This window comes from Astatotilapia calliptera, chromosome 14 (assembly GCF_900246225.1).
Source record: "Astatotilapia calliptera chromosome 14, fAstCal1.2, whole genome shotgun sequence".
Classification (NCBI taxonomy): Eukaryota; Metazoa; Chordata; class Actinopteri; order Cichliformes; family Cichlidae; genus Astatotilapia; species Astatotilapia calliptera.
The window spans coordinates 18,158,081-18,183,188 of NC_039315.1; the positions used below are offsets into that span (position 1 = coordinate 18,158,081).

At 40.7% G+C, this 25,108-nt stretch overlaps 1 protein-coding gene across 1 annotated transcript; it reads right to left on the bottom strand.

The window, feature by feature from the left end:
• Window positions 1–317: 317 nt before the first annotated feature.
• Window positions 318–24,730, bottom strand: LOC113036654 (uncharacterized). Its single transcript, XM_026193068.1, has 43 exons — window positions 24,634–24,730; window positions 24,337–24,440; window positions 24,071–24,250; window positions 23,776–24,000; window positions 23,007–23,186; window positions 21,964–22,155; window positions 21,079–21,228; window positions 20,877–20,980; window positions 20,180–20,382; window positions 19,493–19,713; window positions 19,220–19,366; window positions 18,931–19,095; window positions 18,625–18,776; window positions 18,284–18,452; window positions 17,975–18,083; window positions 16,024–16,160; window positions 15,751–15,876; window positions 15,361–15,540; window positions 14,508–14,732; window positions 14,251–14,377; window positions 13,882–14,081; window positions 13,576–13,788; window positions 13,317–13,462; window positions 12,560–12,687; window positions 12,243–12,387; window positions 9,729–9,861; window positions 9,438–9,569; window positions 9,209–9,335; window positions 8,899–9,110; window positions 8,647–8,809; window positions 8,457–8,545; window positions 7,532–7,692; window positions 5,671–5,785; window positions 5,113–5,309; window positions 4,985–5,033; window positions 3,998–4,144; window positions 3,562–3,897; window positions 3,289–3,386; window positions 3,097–3,203; window positions 2,913–2,992; window positions 2,094–2,122; window positions 1,946–2,026; window positions 318–1,475 (listed from the first exon to the last, which is right to left on the bottom strand). The coding sequence occupies exons 3-43, from the start codon at window positions 24,210–24,212 to the stop codon at window positions 993–995; spliced, it is 6,525 nt and encodes a 2,174-aa protein (XP_026048853.1). The 5' UTR covers window positions 24,213–24,250; window positions 24,337–24,440; window positions 24,634–24,730; the 3' UTR covers window positions 318–992.
• Between the last annotated feature and the right edge of the window lie 378 nt (window positions 24,731–25,108).

A 25,108-nucleotide genomic window follows, 5' to 3' on the forward strand; every position in this document is an offset into this window, starting at 1 on the left:
AGTTGTTTTATGTTGCCATGTCCCACTGCGAGGTACTCTGGACACAAATGCAAAATCAGTGGCACCAGAGCCAATCTAATTGATAAGGCATGAAATGTCATTGAGTCACTGAACTACACCTCACATGTGTACACACACATACACAGAGCCACGGGGCAATGCCAGATTCAACCAGGGGGACTTGGCACAGACCTCTAAGCTAACACTGATAGTAAGTGAAGACTTGTTCCATCTGACCTTCTGATTTGGCTCACAGCCCCCTGTAGGAATACTGACTTTCTATTATAAGACCCAGAACGCTATGCGTCAAATAAATCATTGAACCAGAAGAAGACAGCAGTTGTGCAACATAGACTTCTCTTTTTGGAGCAAAATCAAATCGGTGCCTTTCGAATTGTGCAGCTACGTTTAGTTCCACTCGATTAATCTGCTGGTTACAGAGAAATCTCACTAGAACGACAGCTCGGGGCATAAAGTTCAGAACCTGTAAGTGTGCAAGAGAGAGAAGAGTTATTGTAGTTTAATATTACATATTCATGAAAAACACGCGGGTTGTCACCTCGACACGGCGGAGAAGCTGCTGTGATCAGGAAGTAGAACAGAAGCACCGGTGTCACCTTGTGTTCAATCAGCTGAGCTTTATTGTCTTAACTAGAATATGATAATGAGCACAATCTGTCTTAGAGACCAGTATTAACTCCTGACTAAGAAATTCTTTGGACAAGCTGACAGACTGTGTCATGCCACTCCTTGCAGCTGCAAATTACTTTTGTCTGGATCCACACATAATTGAAAGGAGCTACGATGAATTGTTTTTACGAAGTGCACCAAAATGAAGACAGAGGTCACTTGTATCGTTACTCGAATAAAACAACAATATTGTACAGAAATAGCCACTCGAGGTCTAACATGAAGGAGCACAAAAAAGGAAAAAACCTTGATCATTTGTCCACATTCAGATTGTTGTGCACTCAAATGTCATCAGTATCTGTTTAGCTTGTTGTATTTTCTATTGCAGGCTGCCTTTTTAGCTCTTGCTCTCCTGGAACATTAAGATCTTGAGTGCCTAGCGTCTGGCAGCCCAATAATGTGTCAGCGTTGTTGCTTTGGACAGTGTTACTCTTCTGGTCAGAAATATGACTCTCCAGTTTATAGCTATCAAGACCTCTGCTCTCTTCGGCTTGCTGGCTGTGACTGTGGCTAGCTGAAATACTGTCCCGCCGCTGGCCATCGTTGGGGCTCAAGCCATCTGTACTACCATAATTCTCACTTTCTCCCTGCTGTGTAGTGCTGCTGTCTGTTTGTGTGCAGCCTCTTGTCCCATCTTTCGACTTGCTGTCATGCTGCTGGCATCGTGTGATCTGGCCTAATGTGATTTGGAGCTCATTGAGGCGCTGTAATACATAGCGTCTCTTCAGTTCCAGCAGGATTGTTCCATTACGACTCAGGCTTGGCATGTCTGTTGGAGTTGCCCTCTGCAGAAGAATAGATCACAGAGCATGTAATGTAAATGATGTGCCGTAAAGATATGACTGAGTTCATGCACATAGTCTCGAGCAATAATGCAAATTCAGACACAGATCACGTTCATGCATACTGATTTACGCATTTCTCTTTTAAGTCAAGGCTGAACATCATCATGAATATCGTAGATTAAAACGAGTTATCACCATTCAATCACTGCAATGTGCCATTTATATGTATGAAATGCAGTAATAGCAGATACTGGCAAAATCAAACGAGATCATTTCACAACGCTGAAGTGAAACTTGGATGAAATCAAAACACAAAGACATCATTTAAAAGCCCTTCACAACACAATTAAATTAACACAGAGATTCATGTTTTGGATTATGTAATTATATGTGCAGTGTATAATGTTCCAGCTAATTACTGCAGAATGGTTTCCAGCGCTGTTCTCTCTTTCCTTTAGCCATGTGCTCACATTAGTTCTCTTCTGTAGTTGCGTGCTCAGCAGCAAGAACGACTCATTCATGCGATCAATTTCTTCCTCTATACATGACATCTGGAAGAGAAATAATGGTTGACGGTTCACTTAAATTAAAATTCTGTTTCATTTTTTATATTTTTACCTGCACTGGTGTCCCCTTTGGTGGTAAACCTGAAAAAAAAGAATAAAAATTTGTGTCTGGGATTTGTAGAATGGAAAATACAACAAAAGAAACACCAAACAATATGTGAATATATGAAGCACAAAAACCACCCAATGCACTTCAGCCCTCAATATCATGGTTTTATGGAAACCTTGAACTCTGTGCACCAGGACACTGAAACAAAAGTCTTTTAGGTGCTTAACAGCGTAAAAACAAAACAAAAACAAAACAGAAAATCTCTCCAAGACTTCATATGATACTTTAATGATGTTTTATGTTTTAAGTGGCAAAAATGAAATGAACAACATCTGCATGAAATCACAGATGGGCTTGTTCATCAACTTTTAGGGCTGGAATATTATTATGGGCATTGTTTCGCAAGACCGCTTGCTGATGTCACTGAGGCTTCATGGTCAAAAGCAGAAGTTTAAATCATCAAATCAGTCCATGCATAAGAAAATAGTACAAGACTGCAACAAATGTCCACAGAATTTCAGCTGATCAACACATGATGATGTTTTGTTCGCAGCTCCTTATACATTTTCCTATACTGACAACAAATGCCACAACTGTAATTTTTTAAATAAATTAATTTTGCAACCTTTAGCATATGAACTATTTTATTTATGAAGCTGGTGAAGGTCTATTTTCCCTTTACTTTTAGATAGTAGCTTTGCAAAGACCCCTTAATGTGATATTTATTGTTTTACAGCAATAAATGCACCGTGAAAATCCTGTGAGTATTTTATGTAATAGTAATTCTTTTTGAATTACTATTACAATCAATAGTTGTCATACCTTTGTCTGTGGTCTGAGCTGGAGTATGTTTGAGTTCAGAAATGAGCTGCTCCAGCTGGAAATATTTGTATTTCTTGAGTCTGAATTGGCAAAAAGGGAGAAATATTACATATTGTAATATAAATATTTTGCTGAAATGACAAACTTCATTTATTCTGCTGTAATCGTTATCTGTCTCACCAACCTGCTAGCTAATAGGTGCTCAGTGAAGCGGGCTTCAGTGGGAACTCTAATGTTGAGAAATTCCTCAACTAATGTGTTATTCCGCCCCTTCAAAGCATCGAAATTGGACTGTTAAAAGAAGGCATAAAATGTTATCTGCCTCCATTTTTATACTATGAGAATGATGAGTGAGGTTTAAAGAGCACTTACACACCTCTGCTGTGCTCCATTTGAAAGAAACATTGAACAACTGAAGGCTTAGAACTGAAATGGCCTCATGGAGTGCTTGCATAAAGCTCTGGGCTTTGGATCCTGGATTAAAAAATACATATACAAATCTATATATCAGTGTTTTTAAAGAAGATTACATACTTTGTGCTTTCAAAGTTAATTGCCAGGGATATTACTCTGTACTATATGACAGTTGCCAAACGAGGACACGATACTGTCCTTCAGAACTGTCTTCTATTGGTTTTTCTCTGATTACCAGATGCTATGTGGGCCATTGACTGCAGGATGACAGAGATGAAATGTCCCACGTGCTGAAGCTTTGCCTCTGACAGATACAGGATTTGATTGGTCGCATCAAAATAAAAGTCCCTGGAGCAGTGTGACAGTAGACCCCCATTAGAGGAAGATGGAGCGAATGGAATCGACTTGGCCAGCAGGAGAAGAGCACTGGGGAACATGGGGCAGTTTTCAAGCAATTGCATCACCTGACAACCAAACAAAAAAATGGCAGAGTCCTGTGGGGAGAGGTTGTCCAGTGCAGTCGGGATGAGCTGCCCATCATAATTCCCCTTTGCAGAATTATCTGCAACTCCTAAAAAGGGGGAAAAAAGAGATAATTTTAGAACTTGGTATATGTTACATTGATCAAATATTATGTGTGTTTTAGAGATCTCGTTATAATGTTTCTGTACCATTGCTAAAATATTGTTTTGACTCATCCATGGTGAGATTTTGTAAAGATTGTTGGATCTCCTGCAGGGTCTTGAATAGAGGTGATATCATGATAAGCTTGGACAGGTCATGATCACTTAAAGAAGGAGCTGTGCTCTGTATATGGTCTAGGACACAGAGAAATAACATTAGCAGAACACACTATAAACTGACCAGGCATAGGATTATGGACACCTGGTATCTGGATCAGATGTTAGTAACACATCTGTTATGTCCTGTAAGTTGTTTGTCCAACACAACCCAAAGATGCTTGATGCCGCTGTTGACTTGCCTCCCATAGTGCATCCTGCTGCCAGGTGTTCCCCTGGTAAGTGATGCACATATACGCGGCCATCATGTTAAAGAAAATATGATTAATCAGACCAGGCCACCTTCTTCCATTGATCGTGGTCCAGTTCTGATACTCGCGTGCCCATCGTTGGAGCTTTCAGTAGTGACAGAGGCATGGGTACCCTGACTGGTCTGCAACTGTGCAGCCCCACACAAAACAAACTGCGACGCCTGTGTAGTCTGACACCCTTCTGTCAGCATAAACTATCTTGACAATCTGAGCTACAGTAGCTAATCTCTTTTGTGATAACATGGGCCAGCCTTCCCTCCCCTTGTGCATCAGCGAGCCTTGGCTGCCCATGACCTTGTCACTGGTTCACCACAGTTCCTTCCTTCCCCCACAAGATCTGCAGTTTTGGAGATGCTCCAGAGAACGCATTCGTCTAGCCATCACAATCTGACACTTGACAGACTTGCTCAAATCCTTTTGCCTGCCCATTTTCCTGCTTCAAACACATCAACAAAATGTTCATTTGCTCCCATATCCCACCCACTAACAGGTGACATGATAAAGAGAAATAATCGCTTCACCTCTTGGTGTTCATAATATTATGCCTGATCAGTGTAATATTCTGATATTATTGTACATGCATACAAAGTAGTGATTTATTCCTTACCGGGCTCGTGTGGAAGAGCTCCTGCTTTGGTCACATTCACTGAGGAAAACTGTGGATCATTGAGTGAGGAATTTACTCTCTACTTTATATCATAAATACACAATACAGAGAGAATGCCACTGCAGTACCTGCATCAAACACATGTTAGTGTCATTGGGTTGCATGTATCCAGCTTGCGCCTCACACTCTCTGGTATCGTGATGACCTGTGTGACAGTACAGGGGACCAGACAAATCCTGGTTCTGCCAAGCGTCTCCTGTCAGCCTGCATAAGAGAGTTTCCACTGACCTGACCAGAGCTCCCAGCAATGACATGCAGGCCTCAACTTGAATGATGGAGATGTTCAGTTACATACAAAAAAAAAATTAAATTGTGACATAAATTTCCATTTCTCTTAATGCACAACAAGAAACAGCCAGCATGCTTCTGTGTGATGGTCCACAAAACACAACACAAACCACATATTATCATCTTTACACTTTGGTGTTTTATGCTAAGCTAAAGTAATTGTCTGTAACTTTACAGCTATGATGCGTGCATGTGGTTCTCAACAAGAAATGAAGAATTCACATTTCCCAGACTGACTAAATATCCCTTTAATGATCTATCTTATTATTAGAGACGGTCATTCATCTTCAGTAGAAGACATTACTCTCATCCTCATGATCATCATCATTTATTTTTACCTTGTGTATGTCTCTCCCCCACACTGCTGCCTGATGGTTCATCCTTCATTGTTTTATGAACTAATATCTCTTTAAGGAGGCTCATTTTTTTATGATCCATATTCTCCAAGGCATTCTGAAAGAAGGATAAAGAATTTTTATTCTGTTTCCTTGAGGGGAACAAGATTGCATTATTATGTATGTGTTATGTATGGACAAGCAAGTCCATAAGTTGTTCTTATTAATGGTTCATAACTGACCTATAAAGTGTGGTAAGTGATTTACTCATCATTAATAAACAAAACAAAACAACAACAAAAAACATTAACTGAAACTTTAAATAAATGACTTCAACTGTTTATGAGAAGGAGCACTTCTTGGATTCAAACCGCTTCTCTTTGAGGTGCTGGTTTGATGGTAAACAAATAATAAAAAGTAGTTGGGGTATCAGTGAGAGCAGCAATGCAATGAGGCACCATTAATCAGTGTAAGGGGGTCTCACATGCTAGAGGATAAAATGGGACACAGCCAGACTCCCAGCAAACATGGTTGCCTAGAGCATGGGTATGAAGTGTAAGGGCCAGAATATAAAATTAGTTTGACATTCCAGGTGTAAAGGATCCTATAAGAATAGTCATTGTAAACATTGCTCAAATGTACTGCAGATGTTAATTTGATTTCACCTCTTAAAAGGAGTTTGCTATTAATCATTTTATTAATAAAAAAACGTATTTGCCATCTGCAGGCTGTAGTGTCCCAGCTGCAAAGTTGTTTTTTTTTATTTTATTTTATTAATGGTAGAACGAAAAGACTATTTAACTACTCTCTGAACTGTGTGAGGAGACAACCACACAGATATGGAGAGAACATGGAAAATATGGAAACTCCAGATGTCATGAGTCGCTGTGTGGCAGGCAGGAGTTGGACCCAAAATGCAGGCACTCAGGCATGAGGTTTAAACACAAAAAACTCAGCTTTATTTGCTGGCAGGGGAAAGTCATTAAAAAAGCAAACTAAACTGGAAACTCATAAACAAAACTCACAGTGAGACAAAGGGAGATCCACACAGCATGAGGGACGACACGACAGTGACCAAGAGAAACACAGGGTTTAAATACACTGGGAAGTAACGAGGGGAATGAGACACAGAAGGAGAGCACAGCTGGGAGAAATCAGAACTGACGAGACAAGGAAGCGTAAAGTGAACACACTGAGATAAGACAGAGACTTTCAAAGTAAAACAGGAAACACATAACACAGACTGAACAAAAGACACAGACTCACATGCAGGCACTACAACAGAGGGAACAGAGACGTGGGACCAGGGCAGACACAGACGCTGACTGGACACGGGGATATAGCGGACAGGGGAGACAGCAACTAAGGATTACACAGAGTCAAACCATAAGACATGACTCTAACAAAGAAACCAAAGCATAGAAATGATAAATAATATATAAACTCAAAACCCTGGCTCAACGACCCAGGCATCCTAACACCGGATGGTGGATTTAAACCCAGTACTTTCTCCCTGTGAGCCAACAGTGCTAACCACTACATTGCCCCTTTGTCCTGTTTCTAAGCGCTTCCTATCGAACATTCACTGTTCGATGAATGAATTGGCAATGACTTGGGGTCAGTTATTTGTCCAAGGATGCTTTGGCATGCAGACTGAAGCAACCAGAGACCAATCCACCAGTAAAGCAATACATCAATCAACCGATCAATATATGACCTGCCCTACCCTCAGGGCGACAGGCATCCCCACCTGATGGATGTCTTTTAGGTTTTGTACTAAACATGAACTGTGGTGGCAAGATAATTTATCCAACAGCTTTACTGGATTATTCCATGCATTATTTATTACAATATTAAAACTCACCTTGAATGATTCAGTGTGTTGACAGATGTTTCTATAAAACTCCTGTATGTCTTTGCGGTGCCGGGCCAGCTGTGAGGCTATATGGAGGTTCTGATCCTCCAGCTTGTCGTAAAGAGTCTTCACATTAAACTCCTCCAAATCACAGCACCCTGGCACTCCTCCTAAACAAGGCCAGTAAATGTCAACAATGGGAAAGATTGAAATGGCTTGAAAAAATAACAGAAGGGCCTCATCATGACATCTTTAAGATCTGAGGAGATGATCTTGTGAAGCATGAACGCACATTGAAATTATAAGCTCAGTTTGGCTCCATAGTAATTTAGTGGAGTCGGTCTAGCTTTCTTTAGTGGTAACAGCACAAGCCATTACAGTATGATATAAGCCATTATTTTCTTTATCGTCAATCAGATGTGGAATAGGCTGTTAACTGCTAGCTGGTCATGCGTGATGGTTTCATAATGGCTAGGCCAATTGGCATTTAAACGCCCAATCAAGCTGCATGAATAATGTAATAAGCGTCAACTGAGAAACATTACCGTCACCTCCACTATCAGAGATTAGAAAGAAACAAGGCAAATGTAGTGAAAAGTCGATGAAAGGGAGCTGCCAAAGTTTGTTTTAGTGAAAGTTTTCTGGAAAACTTTTAGTCTTTGGTTATTGGCCAAGTCGTCCAAGAGGTACAGAAAATTTCTTTAGTGAATTTGATAAAACATAGTTGCAGTAAGTCATAAAAGTAAACTTTAAATGCATTTCAGACTTAAGTTTCATATACTGTGATACCATATTTAATTGAATACAAATTAGAGCATGTTTAGGCCAAAAAATTACTCTCCATCACAGTTACACATTTATTGCAATTGCTTGAAAACCCATAGATAGATAAAAAAACAAAAAGCACTGGCACAGTATTAAACAAGGGGCTTACCTCCTTTTGAAATAGCAGGCTCCTCAGCTTCTGCTCCTTCTCCAACACCTCTACTACCAAGGAAATCACCTTGGTTTGGGACCACTAAGCTGAAAAACAAAGACTCGAATTTTGTTTATTTTCACTTGTTTAAAAGTGTTTTATGTATTTTTTAGAACACAACGTCAGCACTGCTGTCACACCAGTATACCTTTCTCTGCTGCATGCACACTCCACCGGACAGAAAGGCTCCCCGAGGCTGCGCCACTTTGGCTTTATCCTCCACTGGGAGACAAGCTTTGCTTTGCTAGGTCGCAAAACTAGTACTGTAGTGGTCAGAATTACGACCACAACCAAGAGCAGACTAAGGATCCCTGCACACAGTCAGCATTGTGTCATGGTGAAAGCTAATTCATTACAATAATACCCCTGTAAACAGTTAGTCAGCAATACAAATACCCACCAGCAATCACTCCCCAGTCGGGCAGAAGGTTTAGTTTGTGTTTCTTGACAATCCCGTGCTTGACCAATTGTGCTGGGGTCATGGGTTGAAACACAGCAGCCCTGGGGCCACACTCTGTCCCCTCCTCACTGACTACCACTACCAGACTCCACTGTGGGACAACACTGTCAACAAACACGTACTTCCCCGTTTCAGAAAAAACATGGGCAAACCTGGCAATGGAAAGATGACGAAGAGGAATACAAATTAGAACATGAGATAACGATTCTGTGTGCCCACAGTTATGTGAGGATTGTTACCTATATGTTACCTTGAGGAGTTAAAGTTTGTTTGCTTCATGAGTATCTGTAGATGTCTAAAGGCACCAAAGTCCCAGCTGGGGTTGCTGTTAAACAGGTGGTCTTTTTGATAAACTGGAAAGTGGCTGAGATGGCGGTCTAAGAGAATTCAAAGTTAGAAGTAAGAGGACAGTGGTTTAAAAAAAAAGAAAAAAATCACACACTGTGATAAAACCATGGTAAAAGTAAAAACAGCTGTACCTGTGTGGTTGATGGTGAGATGAAAAATGAGCATGTCACCAGAGGAAAGACAGGCAATGGGGTTGGGGATTCGAGGTAAGACAGCCAGATCTGCTGTGTCTCTTCTATTTCTGGGTCTTGTTTTTAGGACTTCTATTGGCTCAGTGAAGAGATAGCATTGTGTCACAGATTGCACAGTTTTGTCAACCAATTAAAGCCAAAATGTTTACAGTTAATTGGTGGTAGATACAGAAAACAAACGGATTGCATGGCAAAAGAAAATATATCAATCAACATGTCAGCTCTAATCACCTGACAGAAACTGATTGATGACATCTTTTTGTGTGGGAATCCAACCAAACACTCCTTCAGAGTCAAACTGGACCAAGTGTGTTTTCCCAATATTCTTTAAATGGATATCTGGTCCTAAAATATTTGTTATTCTCTGAAAATAAAAGGAAATAACACAAACTACAACACTAGAAAAGCGCATGTTATTTTGTATCTATTATGTTGGAGAGAAAACATAATGTAAGGAACAATTGTGCCATACTGTGTTTCTATTTTAACTATAGTTTTTCCAGTTGCTGATATTTGTCAGTTTTTATTTATATGTAGTGTTAAGTATGTGTTCCAATACACATTCACAGTAATGCCATGCTACACCTTGGTCACAATAATAAAAAAAATATCCTTAACTTGAGAAAAAGATATTTTTGTTGTTAGACAAATAACATGCACACTTACAGTACTGTGCAAAAGTCTTGAGACACCTTATTTCTTTATGTTTTATTAGGAAAATAGGTGCAGAGATTCAATTAAATTTTCAATTCAACTCAATTTTATATGCATGGCACCAAATCATAACATCAGTCACCTCAGTGGTAAGAAAGTTAAAGACCCTACAATAACAGTGTGAAAAACCTCAACAATCAAACAACACCCTATGAGCAATCATTCAGGAAGGAAAAACTCCCTTTTAACAGGAGGAAACCTCCAGTTCAGGCAGGAGCATCCATCTGCTGCGATTGGTTGAGGGTGAAACATGTACAAACATTAATGGAAATACAGTATAAAGCTGCTTTTGGCTGCACCCTTGTTGCAAATGGGGTAGCTCTGCAAATTGCTTGATTTGGCACAGTTTTATGCTTTTCCTGACCCAACCACAAAGCCAGCTACCTTTCACTTGCCACTACACTACACTACATTACAGTAGATGGAACTTATATATACATTATTTAAGGCAAAAACGCAGTTTGTAGAATTCTAATGAACTTAAGTTAATGTTTGGCATGGCCACCTTTATTATTTTAGAACCTGAACTCTCTTCGGCAAGATTTCCTCTTATTAAGAGTTGTTCTCCAGGCTTCTTGAAGGACATTCAAAGCGTGTCTTTGAATGTCTTTTGTTCTTTTCTCTGTCAAAATTGTCCCACACTGCCTCAGTAATGTTGAGGTCCAAGCTCTGGGAAGGAACGACACTGTGCCATTGTGTGGTTTTCCATCCGCTTTACCTGTTATGCTTTTACTGCATTGGCAGTGTGTTTGGGATCATTGTCATGCTGAAAAGTGAAGCCGCTGCCAAACACACACTTTCCAGGTGGTACTGCATGGTGGATCAAAATGTGACAGTACTTTTCTGCATGGTTCCATCAATTTTGACAAGATTCCAAGAGCACAGGCTGTAATGCAGTCCCAAACCATGACACAGCCTCCAACATATGGGACCTGCTTTATACAGTTTGACAAATATTTGACGACAGCTCCAGTTCTTGTACAGTTTGGCATGTGCTTTTTCTTGCCGTTCCCTTCTTTGACTATGGTTTCTTGACAGACACCCTTCTGCTGAGACCATGTCTCATGAGACTTCGGTGAACAGCACATGGATCAACTGAAGTGCCACATGCATTTCTCGGGTCCTGTGTCAGAACTTTGTTGGATTTTTTCCTATTTCTAAAGGAAATGACTTGAAGATACTTCATATATGCTACAGAAAGTTGTTAGGCTTAGCCCTTCTTTGTTGGTCATCCACTTGGTTCAGTTTCCTCATTTTTAAGGACACAGTGCATACCCTGCTGTCATATGTCATGTTTTCAGCCAATAACTCCTTGGGAATTGGCATGTGGGTGCAAAAATTACTGTTTTATGCCTGTTAAACTGTTATCGTTGGGATCTTTCATAGTTTCAACCAAAGAAATAGGAAAACAATATATGTGATTTTGTGACAACCTGCGAATAACAAAGTGCCTAAAGATACAAATAAAAAGGCAATGTTAAAATAAAACCCTGGAAAAACAGAAAACCTGGAGAACTCAAGCCAACTTTTAAAAATCACAAATCTGGCAAAATATAAAGAAACGAGGGGTGGCTCAAGACTTTTGCACAACACTGTATATATGATGAAACTCACAGAAAATGAAAAAACCTCTTGCTGGAATAACTTGGAATAACGAAATACTTTTTCTTTGATGGTGAGCAGACTTCACTATTTATCACTGTCACTTCATCATATGCAATGATATCACAAAATCTGCAGTTGCAACATTTTTTCACATCATGCTGAAACCTTGTCAAATGCTGTGCCAAGCTTTCTGCCTACTAATTGATGTAGCTAAACCCTACAGTGTGAGGAGTCGCTTGGCTGCGTCAGTACAGTTCTAATGTTGTATTTGTACTTGTTTTTCAAGTATCCCTCCTCTCATTCCCGCACACATTTAGAGTAACTGATCACTAATTATAAGAGAAATAATTGAATTGGATAGCTGGATATCCTTGCAAGGTGTAGCTGATCAACAGTTGTCAGTGGCCCATGTTAACCTTCCATCACCTTTGCCCAGACCATGCTATGGCTTTCTTTGATGCTGAGCAGCAGGTGTCCATCTGGTGAAAGCTGAGCAGAGAGCTGAGGCAGTCTGGAAAGGCAGGATGTATTGCAAAGCTCCTCAGCAGACACGTATCGCTCACACTGGCAGCTGGGGTGCAGATAAGGCAAGAGACAGAAAGGCAACATATCAGGCTGTATACCAGCTAGAATCCTAATTCACTTCTTTATTAGATGTAGCTTTAGTAGTTTTTACAGAGCAACAGTAAATCGGACTCGGCTTACATGATTTGGTAAAGGAAAAAGGTGATAAGGTGACTCACATGCCCATCTCCGCATCCAGAGTTCCTCCATGTGGTCCACAGGTGATACTGCAGGAGTGGAGGGACGGTGACACACACTCTCTGGATGCTGCCAAGCGCACCTCTCCTGTGGCACATCGTCTGTTCACCTGAAACAAAAACTCAGACGTCCGAAAGGGCATACAAGGTTTTTGCAATATGTTGCATCATGTGTGACTGAACCTTCATTTACACCATAGTATAGTCTTCTATAGTCTTCTAGGCAAAACGTATTGCAAAGGGAGTGAGTCAAACTTCAAATCTTGACTGGATTTTTTTTTTTTTTTTTGGTTTAAAAAGTGGAAAGCTTTTCATGTGATTCATGAAAAGCTCTTTTTAACGTTAGACACATGAATGGTGTTTTGCAGGTGAGTCTACAGAGTTGCGCAGGAACAAAAAGAAAATTAGAAAATTTCACACTGTCAATATGTCTGTGAAGGTTCTCAGTCATCCAGGTCATCGTAGTCTAAGGAGCTTGGAAAGAAAAGCGTCTGGACTTCTTTGAGTTGCTTGAAGACGTTTCACCTCTCATCTGAGAACATTCAGAACTGAAGAAGAAGCTTCTCGGATGAGAGGTGAAACGTCTTCAAGCAACTCAAAGAAGTCCAGACGCTTTTCTTTCCAAGCTCCTTAGACTTCACACTGTCAAGTTGAAGTGTAAGTTTTTTGAGTCAACAAACGCATTATTGAGGAAAAAAATGCATAGATTAAACCAAATACCTTAATGGTTTTAACTGACCTCAGGCTGACAGTCCAATTCACTATCGGCAGTAGATATTTTAAAATCCAGCTCGTTATAGAAGATAAAGCCAGTTCTGCACAAACATGAACCATCTGAATACTGGAAAGCACGGTTCTTGCCAATGCAGGTACAGGAAAAAGAACCTGAGAAAGCAAGCGACACACGGCATGGCAGTTTGTGGTCCTGATTTCCAACTCCTCGCAACAAAGTTTACTATAAAAACTTTTAAAATCAGTCTGTTATTTACTGCTCTAACCAGCTTGTGAGGTGGAGGAGCTACCACAGGGGAAGCAGGCCTTCTGGGCAGGCAGGTGGTTGAAGGTGTTTTCCAGACACAGGCGACAGTCATCCATTTTCTCAGCACGAGTGAGGTTGCCGAATGAGCCAGGTGGGCAGGATATCGGCTGAGTGGATCCCAAAGGGCAAACATAGCCAAGAGGGCAAGGGCTTTTCTTGTAGTTGTCTGCACCTGTTGCATTAAATGTGTATGAAATGAGAAATACTGTACAATCGAGATCATTTAGGATGATGAAAAATTCCTGCCAAAACGTATATAAAGTACCTGGGGGGCAGAAGTATCCTGGTGGACAAGGAAGGCATTGCAGAATGGAGGCTAGAGATGGACGATAGGTGCCCCCCTCACACACAATACAGCAGCTGTTTTTGGACCCTCTGAGCCCACTAGTGTTGGCAGGCATAGAGCCGCCTTCGCAGGACTTCATGGAAGAGCTGTTGGCTGGGCAATAGTATGGAAATGGACAGCTGTGGAGCATGGTAACAGGGTTATTTATAAAGCTTTAAACCACATGAAGTAGAATCAGTCAAAACCTATCAAGCTTTCATCATTTAAAGCCTCTCATTTTTTATATCACACAGAGTGGACACTTGCCTTTGTGCCAGATTTAGCTTGTTAGAGCTGTCGTGTACTCACAGTTGTTTGGGACTGTTGTAGGAATGAGATCCTTCAGGGCAAAAATAACCTTCTGGACAGGCTTCAGGCTCAGCAGTTTGGGGTCCACAGTACGATCCAGCTCTGCATGGCCTCTCTGAAACCGCACCTAGATTATGATCAAACACTTGTTACAACACTCACTGCTATGTTTGGAAAGGAAGGAATTTAAAATGGTTCAGACATCGCATCCAGAGGCTAAAATGAGCTTTCACATAAAACTATTCTGAGAAACCCACCAACAGGACACTGATAGGAAGCCCGACAGGGTATCCCTTCAACGTTGGGTTTTCCTGTATCCTGGGGGTGTGGGCAGAAGGTTCCCCCTGCACAGAGTTCACACTGGCTGGGTGCAGCAGCTCCCGGAAGCTGCCTCATGGTGCCTGCGGGGCAGAGGATAGGAGGCCCAGTCCCACTACACCAGAAGCCAGGTGGGCAGGGATGTTTGGAGTAGTCTGTCAGCCCTACAACAACAACCATTTTCTAAAAACAACAAATCACTATATAGTGTGACAGATATATGAACCACAAAGCTTGCTAAAATTATTAAAGTTTTTTTAATAAGCCTTCCCACAAAGGCAGCAAAGGCAGCAAAAGAAAGGACCGTAACAACCTGCTGCACATTATCCACTAGCTAAGGCAACAATATGATTTAGTGTCAACCATAAACTTTTGTGAGAGGACCAGAAACAAGGTTGTTGTTTTTTTATTTGAAAATTCAGTGCACGTGGCCTCATGTGAAGAGTTAAAATTCAATGCCTTCCCTCACATCATATTTCTTTCATTCATAGTTTAGGCACAACTATGATAATGTGCACCATATACTGTATACGGACATTAATGCAGTCTTGAAAGGAGCTGGCTTTGAATTGCCCTTGCAGATGTGCATTAAAACCCAACAGAGAAAAAAAGATTACAGATGTATTTTAAAATGTATTACAGTGCACCATACTGTAGGCACGGGGTATAATCAGAACTGAATAACAGAATGGAATAATGTGTAGCTTTTACAGGGAAGGAAAAGGAATCTGTTACATTTATAGATTAAATTTGAGTTCATCTTTTAAAACATGAGGATATGGCGTATCAGACCTGTGCTGTTACAGTGTGAACCAGGTGGGCATGGCAGGCAGTCACCCTTGCTGTGTGCTCCAGGAGAAGCTCGATAAGTGTAGAGAGGGCATGGCCTGGCACCAGTCCCTCCAACAAAGTCGCCACCAGGCAGACCATCACAGTAATGACCAGCAGGACACAGATGAGCAACTGGGTCTCCTGCAAGCAAACATCACAAAAAGTTGTTTAGGAGGAAAACAGGTTTCTGATACTTGGTATATACACGAACAATTTTTATGCTACAAGAAGAGATCAGCCTCTCCTATTCTCTTTCATCAGATCAGAAAATTTAAGTATCTTGATTAAAATTTTGTATTTTTACCCTTAATACTTGATTAAAATGGCTACAAAACTTCACTCAGTTCATACCAGATTTGCACCAATACTGGGGTGGGCAAGGTAAGCAATCCTGTAGGCTGGCACCTCCTGGGGAGCTTCTGATGGTATTTGCAGGACACAACCGAGCCTGTTTTGTGCCTTCGGGGCAATAGAAACCTAGAATAAAGGAAACATTTGGTATTTAACAATTTATTTAGCTAAACTACAGAGAATAAAAGCATTAACATTGATTTGTTGGTAGTTTCTTCTACATTGTTAGTTTTTAAAATTATATATCTTTCTCTCTATATATGCATATTGCACCTGGTGGACACGGTCCAGCACACTGCACACCCCACTGGCACTGGGTTAAGTTAAACACTGGTCCCTGAGGGGTGAAATCTGTGCTTCCAGAAACGCAGATATACCCTGCAGCACAAACACCTTGGATCTTACCACCCCTAAGGAAACATACAGTTAGTTAGTCAGTACATAAAACCACAAGATTCACTCCATGCAGCCAGAAATATATGCCTATGCACACATAATTAATTTAGAAGAATCTGAAACGTATGCTCCATTTAACAAATACAAAGATAATAACATCATCTCTTCTTGTTTAATGTTTACTCTGAGTTGATTATGATCATGCACATGAAGGCAGTCATTTAGTTTTGGCAGTGAACCGTGGCTACTGATCATGACATACTTGTGCATTCTGATGTGATAACAGTGAGTGTTTGTCTTTGAGCACTGTAACTGATGATTACAGTGTTCAAAGAGTTGATCATGACAGGAAGGGCAGTGGAGATACAATGTATGTTAAATGTTAAACGCATCATCCGCTGTAATTTGTGATGCTTTGCAAAATCTTAATTACTTGGAAGTAATTAAAAATGGCTAAGAGAACAATTTATGAATAATTTATAAGTTATTAAAATTAAATCTGTAAATTTATGTTACTAGGTCTCATTCTTTGAAAATCTTAAGAACCAGCAATTTTATATGAGCTATGCATTGGTCATATAGAGTTAATATAATGCATGATGTTTAGCCTGCATGCCAACATTTTTGACATAATGACAATTAACATAATGGACGCTATTATAAAGCAATATAGGATTTCTAGGAGAGATGATCGATGAACAAGTTTTAAGAAAGAAATGTCCAACTCCGATCTGAAAATCCAAATCACAGCACTACATAAGATCCATTTAAAACCGCAATAACCTTTCTGAATTATTGAAAGAGATAAAGTTGCTGTCGTGCTCCATGTTTTAATAAACTCAGTTAAAATTATCAGTAAAGCTGATATTGCTGGGTATCTTAATGAACATTTTCTATCAGCTAGTTCTGTTTTTAATGAAAATGTGGTCTCAGAGTTCTAATTTGAATCCCATGTCTTTTTCATCTATTACCTCCATATCAAAAGAACCCATTTGTCTTTAGATCAATTTCTTCAAAAGGTTTGAAATCCATTCATCCAAAAAAGTCATCTGGACCTGCCAATCTGATTCCCCGTCATCTAAAGCTAACAGCTGATGCAACTGCTGAGCCTGTTCCTCATATTATTATTTCTCCAGATTTTAGGGTGATTTAGTGTCCAGACTAATATTGCTCTAAAATCTGTAAAGCAGCCTATGTTCTCCCCTTCTAAAAAGTTTCATTTTAAAGAATTATAGCTAAACTTTCCACTCTTGTTAAAACTCTGGTATTTGCAATAAGCTCTTTGATGGCTTTAGATCAGTTCATAGTACCATAATATGTGTGGGTTACAAATTATGTTGTTAATGCATTTTTCTGCCTTGTTTGTTGATCTATCCAAGGCATTATATTCTCTTAGTCAGACTCGGTTCTCTGGGCCAAATCTTATTTAGAAGCTGAACTGGGGCAAAATGGAAAGGTACTGAAGGCATATACAACTTTTAGAGCAACATATGGTACCATCCAGATTTTGCTTTTTGTTTTTGGAACTGGGGTTTAGGGTATCTGGTTCGATAGTGTATGTATGCTGTTATGTTCCTTTATTTATTTATCAATAAATATTTTTAATTTGTAAATTTATAATTTTGTATTGGTGTGTCTTCTTGGCGTGGTCTCCCTTAAAAAGAGATTTTATTCTCAAGGGACTTACTGTTAAATAAAGCATAAATAAATAAAATAAATAAATATGTCTGTATACACAAGGTGTGCATGGGCCTAGCTGTATGTTTATCTAAGTCAGTGCACTGTTTCTGAATATTTGAGGGTGCAAGACGTGCATGGGACTGTGTACCTGCAGAACTTTCCTGGAGGGCAGGGTGAACACTCTCTCTCTTCCTGTAAACCTCCCAGATCTGAAAGGGTGTATGTCCCATTAGGACAGGGCTGAGGTACCATTGTTCCTAGAAGAAAAACAAAAGGTGGGATAAAACAAAAGCCTTTATTGGTCATCTCATCTTGATTTTGAAATAAACCAAGTGGATTAACATTCTTGTCAAAAGAAAGACATGAGACTAATATTGGTCTCATGTCAATGAATATGTCAGTGAGCTATAAATAAAAGTTTAAATCTTTTATTGTCAAGAGCTTCTTTTCAGCATACCTGCAGGGCAGAATGAATGTGGTGGGCAGGGTAGTGGATCTCCCACTATGGCCTCCTCACAGTAGAAACCAGGTCTGCAGGGAATGCAGCTGTCTGATCCCTGGTTAGGCTGGTACTCTCCTGTGGGACAAGGCAAGGCCATGGAAGAACCTTGCAGACAGTGGTGGCCCTTAGTTGGAATGAAAAAGGTGAAGGAACATCAGAGAAGTGGCACCCAATTTAGCAGAAAATTGATATTAAACTACGTGGCACAACCATTTATTACACATATGTCTGGAAAATAATAGAGAAGACATGGGGAAGTAATTCAGTTGGAGAGAAGTCTATATGTTCAACCTTACCTTGGGACAGAGGAATGCATATGGCGTAGTTGAAGAGAAATCAAAAGGGCAGTAGAAACCAGCAGCACAAGGACCACTGGGGCTAGCCAGACCGTCTGTAGAGCAGTAGTGGCCAGCAGGACAGGAAGAACAACTCTCCATGGACACACCTCCTATGATGGGTGCACAATAGATAACAGTCAGAGAATATTGTGAAGGAGATAATGGGAAGCAGACAGCATGAGATCAGAAGTGGATCTCTTTTAAATTCAAATCCAGCAGCATGGAAATGCCTTTTCATGACATGTGCAAACATTACTGAAGTACCCGTGGAGTTGCGAATGCTGCCAAGAGGGCATGGAATTGGAGAGAGGCACCCTGCTGGACAGTAGTGGCCCACAGGGCAAGGGCCATTCCTGGGGAAGTTTTCAGAGCTGTGAGGGGCTGGTTCCATAGCTCCACCATGGCAGAAATAACCCTGCAAACATAAACCTGGATGGAAAAAAAGAAAAGAAAAAGGTGACACTACCAGTTTGATGGCATGTGAGGATGCAGATGTGAGTATTTTGCTAAAAAGCCAAAGTTTTGTTAAATCAAAATTTTAATCTCTGTTCACCTTGTGGTATGGAGGCTCCATATGCGGCACAGTACAGTCCAGAGGGGCAGGGTGTGCAGGCAGAGAGTGTGTGGGCACCTGTCTGATTGTTGAAAGTACCTGAAGGGCAGGGCTGAGGCAGGGCTGTCCCAGCAGGACAGAAATGACCTAAAGAGAAAGCAGTTACTTTATGTTACTGCAGAAATACAAATTTGGACAATACTGTTGCTATACCTAAAAGTTTAAAAATATTTAATTTGTGACTGACTTAACGTTTATTTTTACCATCCTCACCAGAGGGGCAGGCGGAGGGCTCTTTAGTGGCTGACGATGGACACGTGGTTCCTTTGGGGCATAATAAGCAACGGGCTGCTCCCGGGGCAGGACTGTAAGTGCCAGGCTCACAGGGCTCCTCATGTGCTGAGCCAATAGGACAGCTGTGGCCAGCAGGACAGAGGTAGCCATGGGGACCATTGGATGGAGTGGGACTGGAGCTGCCGCCCAAGCACACATACCTGTAGGCACAAACAGAGGAAAACAAACTGCGTATAGATTTTGGCACAAGCTGCCACTAGCAAAACTGTAAGTGAGGGGAAATCATTCAGCCACAATTTCAAATTATGTTTTGTGTGTGTGTGTTTCTTGTTTTGCAGTACGGCAGAGTGCAGCTCATGGCACAAAGTCTGGCTTTATTAATTCACTCAGGTTAAACTGAATGAAAAAACAGAAGCCCTTAATAGCTAGCAGCAGCCAAGAAAAACGTATCTGAATTGTTCTGTGTTTTAATTTTCCTCCACAATATGCCTAAATGTTCCAGTCTTCTTATTTACAGTCTAATACCAGAAGAGAAAGAAACCAAACTATTGGCAGACACTGAAGTGATTGGAAGACATTAAAAGGCCTTTAAAAAAAAAGTCACTATCCACTCTGAGAAAGAGTGGATTTGAAATTGAAAAGTAGAAGAGTAATAGTAGTGTTTACCCAGCCTGACACGGGAGCGCTTGTGAAAGCTCTGCTATTGCAGGACTGTCACAAAACAGTCCAGGGGGGCAGGGTGTGCATTCATCAACTCCCTTTAGTCCTTGAGCGATGGAGAAAGAACCAACAGGGCAGGGGAGTGGATAGCCAGTGCCTGCAGGGCAGTACAGGCCAGGTGGACAAAGATGACTTCCAGACGAATTTCCCTGAAAAAAGTAAGAAAAAGTTTTAATTATCTAAATAAAAGAAATTAAAAAAAAAAGTGTATCATATGTGATACATGACTTTTTTACACCTGTACATCATCTGTGTGATTTTTGTTTTTCCATACATACAATCAGACACATGCCGTCCTACTGTGAGCAATAAATTGCACATTGTTGCATTATTTAATTTGTCACTAGATTAAAAAACACTTCAGTTTCCAAAAAAAATGAATTTTATGACAATTTATTGTGGTTTAGGCTTTACAGGGTTAGAGTAGAAGAATGTATTTCACTGCAGAAGGTATCCTGGAAATGTGGCTCTTTTTCTTATAGTGTCTATCACACCTGATGGTACCACTGGAAGACCATTTATGACGTGCCAAAAAAGAGTTTTTTCTTCACAAATAAGACTGTAATACTAAGTTAAAGGTTGAAGGTCCCCTAAAATCATTAGGTAAATTTTACTGGCCAGCATCACAAAGGACAAGCATCACCTGATACTCAGTAGAGTTTGGACTGGTTGATCCAGCAGGACAGTAGTATCCTGCTTCACAGAGACCTGTCGGCTGGGATTGCCCAGACTGAGAGCAAAACATTCCTGCAGGCAACATAAATAAAATAAAGTCATCATAACAATAATTAGAAATAAAATAAGCTGTCATACTGGTTATGGTGAAGCAAAATGTTTTTATGTACCAGCAGGGCAGGAGAGACAGGTTTCAGGACTGGATGCTCCAAGGTGGTTCTGCACAGTCCCAGGTGGGCAAGGGAACTCCAGTCCTAGAGTCAGACCTGCAGGGCAGTAGTGACCAATAGGACACAGCACAGGCTGGACAGTAGCTTCACCTGAGCCACATTAAGAAAAAGAATAAGTACACACATTACAGTTTCTTTTTCTTCTTCTTCTTCATTTTGCTGCTAACATATTTCCTCTATTCCTCCTTTGCACAACCCAAACCAACTCTCAGCCTTGCCTCTCTAACCTTGTCTCCAAACTACTGCACCTGAGCTGACTCTCTGATGTACTAATTTCTAATCCTGTCCTCCCTCCCAGTAAAATCTTAGCATCTCTAGCTCTGCCACCTCTGCCTCCTGACTTTTTGTCAGTGCCACCATCTCCACATCATACATCATGGCAGGTTTCACTACCATCTTGTAAATCTTCCCTTTTACTCTTGCCTCTGTCACAAATCCCCTGACATGCATTTCCACCCACTCGACCCTGTCTCTTCTCTCCTTCACTTCTCTCGGGCACAGAGATGCAATTAACAAAGAAATTTAGCAACTTTGGAAAGTCCGTGTTGTGTAGTTTTAAATGTCTTAAGACATCAATAATTAAAACAATTTTGTGATACTGTGAAACAATGTCTCAGTTAGTTTGGCTGAGACAAAGAGACTTTGGATAAGCTCCTCATAATTATAAAGCTTGCTCTGATTATTATAATCATCCAAGAAGGACTTTAAAGAATCACCAGTGAACACAAGTGAATTTGATCTTGCAAATATTTTGGTAGCAAAGTATGGTAATGGATTCCTCTCTGGATTACTGCTGATCCCTGCAGGTAAATCCATATTTCCCACCTTGACAGTAGTATCCAGGGGTACAGATGGTGCAGTTGTATTGATGCGTGTTGCCCGTTTGAGAGCTAAATGTTCCTGCAGGACAAGGCACCGGTGCTGGTGTTCCACTGGGGCAGAAGAAACCAGCTGGACACACAGCCTGATCTGCTTTGCTGGAGCCCCAGTCACAATAAAAGCCCACCCAGCAATCACCTAGAAGACAACAGAGTAAAAGAAAAACAAACTTCTATACAGAAATTTACAAGTTACAATGTGTTGTTCAAAGATTTATGCACATAAAAGTTAAATTATTACAGCTGACATTTTGGGGGGCCTTTTTACAGCTTTATTTGAAAGGATAGAGTGAAGAGTGACAGGAAAATAGAGGGAGACAGAAAGGGGAAGACATGCAGCATATGGTCACCTGCTCATCCCAGTTAGCTAAACCGGCGCCCTGACAGTGCCATTCTGGGATTTTCCTACAGCATGATATGTGCTACCATAGAATATTAATATTTTAATAAAGATTAAATAGAGTTCAAATGAATAGATTGAAGTAGCAGAGATATTGCTGATCTTTCTCTCTGACTCTAACAGACCACTAGAGGTACTGCAAAGGAAAAAGGCTGTGATCCACAGTTGAAGTGAATAGTCCCAGTAACATGTGAATATGTGCTGTTGTCTCAGTTTAAGTACAGTGCCACTGGGGGTGTGGTTCCCCTATAGGAACATGTAAAGTGTCATTACAGGATATTAAACAGATCCTTTGCACATCAAAGTAGCCATCTGGCCATTTAGAAGATTTAGCTGTACAGACAGAGACTCTTAGTAAGATCACTTCATTGCTTGTGACGATAAGAATAGAAGAATAGAATAGAATCATCTTTAATTGTCCCACAAGGGGAAATTTGGTTGTAACAGCAAGAAGAAAAACACATATACAAACAAACAGGATACAGAAACATACACAATTTTCTTACATATTTACATCAAGGACAATAGTTATCAACTAATTTAGTCAAAACACTCTCACTGTATCTAATTCTATTATCCAATAAATCTACCTGCTCTGAGACCTTGCTGGCAGAAAATCCCAGGTGGACAGAGAGATCCAGTTCTGTTGTCAGTGGGGTTTGGCACTTTGGCACCCGTCAGACAAAGAAACCCAGCAGCACACGATCCTGAAGGCTCAACCAGACCTTCAGAGCCACAAAACTGCCCTGCCGGGCATACTAAGCACTGGCCTGCAAACACAGACAATGACAGATTTCACTTCACTTCTAACAGCAAAACAAGCTCAAGATCAATCAGCACAGCTCTGAGGGTGCTGCATGTGGCTAAAGGTATCAATGTGTGAAGTAAACTATATTAGAGGGCACTAGAATAACACAGCAGAAAGACCGAAGTAACAAAATGCATGTAAACATTCACTCAATGACTCAATATAGTCTTTGATTTTTGTTTTTAAACTATGAAAGGAAGAACAGCAATACTATTGTGCATCAACACAACTCAGACCTGTTTTTGTATTTTTCATATGATAAATAAGCTAAAACTAGAATATCCTATTTGTTTCTGTATATTTTTGTATCTAATATATAATAATTCCTTTCATATTAATTTCTTTAACAAATGCATTTCCAGATATGCAAATTATCAAAAGAACCTCAGGTCTGAATAATAGTTGATTAAATTACCATAAATCATGTGTCTGAATCAAGCATTCATTGCCATATTTAGACTTCAATCTAAATTAAATAAATACAACAACTAGCCATGAATGCAACATAACTGCACTTGTCTCTATTTCCTATAAAAGTTCTGTTATTTTACCTGCACTAGTGAGACCCTGCAAGGGGCTGTAGCTGCCTTTGGGGCACGGGAGTGGCTGATTGTGTGGACTCTCCTCCTTTGGACAGAAATAACCAGCTGGGCAGGGCAGAGGGCTGGAGACTCCGGCAGAGCTCCCTCTGGTGGGGCTGGGATTCAGAGGCTGGCAGTGGAACCCAGGGGGACAGGGATTACACTCGTTCTGCCCTGGCAAATCCTGGAACCAGCCTGGCAAAGACATTCAGACAGTGAGGATATCGTCAGAAATGTCAGTTTTGTGTATTAACATTTTGATTACCAAGAGGGCATGGTTTGCAGTCATGTTTGCTTTTTCCTCCAGTCTTATTTTGGTAAAAACCAGGCGGGCAAGGTGAGGGGGCACTGCTGCCCTCTGCACAGTAGTGGCCTGCCGGACAAACACCTCCCGATACACTTGACATTGGAGTAGCAGACTGGGATCCCTCTAAGCAGTAAAAACCTAGCAGTAGAAACATTTAAATGTGTTCAAGTCAAGCAGGATAATAAATCATTTGACATAACATAATAATGAGCATCACTTTTTACCTGGCGAGCAGGGTCCAGACACTTCAGAAAGGCCAGGCTGTGAACAGTAAAAGCCAGGTGTACAGCCTCGACACAAAGAATGATCAACAATGCCGATCTGCTCACTGAAAGCAGAGGTGGAATTTGAATTGATCATAGGTCATCTTGACTGTAAATGGATTTGATTACATATGAAATAATTCAAATAATACTAAAAGGCACACAATGGGCACTATTTAGCCACCAATATTGGACTATTTTTGTTGTTTTACATCTTCAGATCATTCGATGTTAATTGAGGTACTGAAAGATGTCCACCTGAATGTTCCTTTTGGGCATGGTTGTGGTACAGATGTGCCTGCAGGGCAAAAGAACCCAGGCGGGCAAGGGAATCCTGTCACATTGTCTAACGGTGAAGGTTCACTGGCTCCCTCGGCACAAATAAACCCTGCAGCACATTGCCCAGTGGGGGTAGTCCTCCCTTCAAGCAAATATAAATTAACAGAGTAGAAAAGTACATATATTTTTCCAACAATACATCAATACATTTAAACAGCAGTTGTCTGCAAGAAAGATCTGTTGAACGAAACAAACATGGCCAGAGAAATGTACCTGTTCCTCTGCAGTACATCCCGGGGTCACACTGTAAACACTGCCATTCCTCAACCAGTCCTGATATGTTTCCATAGGTCCCGGATGGACAGGGATGCTGATATGCTGATCCACTGGGGCAATAAAACCCTCTCTCACATGGAAGTGGAAGAGTCGTTCCTGACAAGCACATTTCAAATAG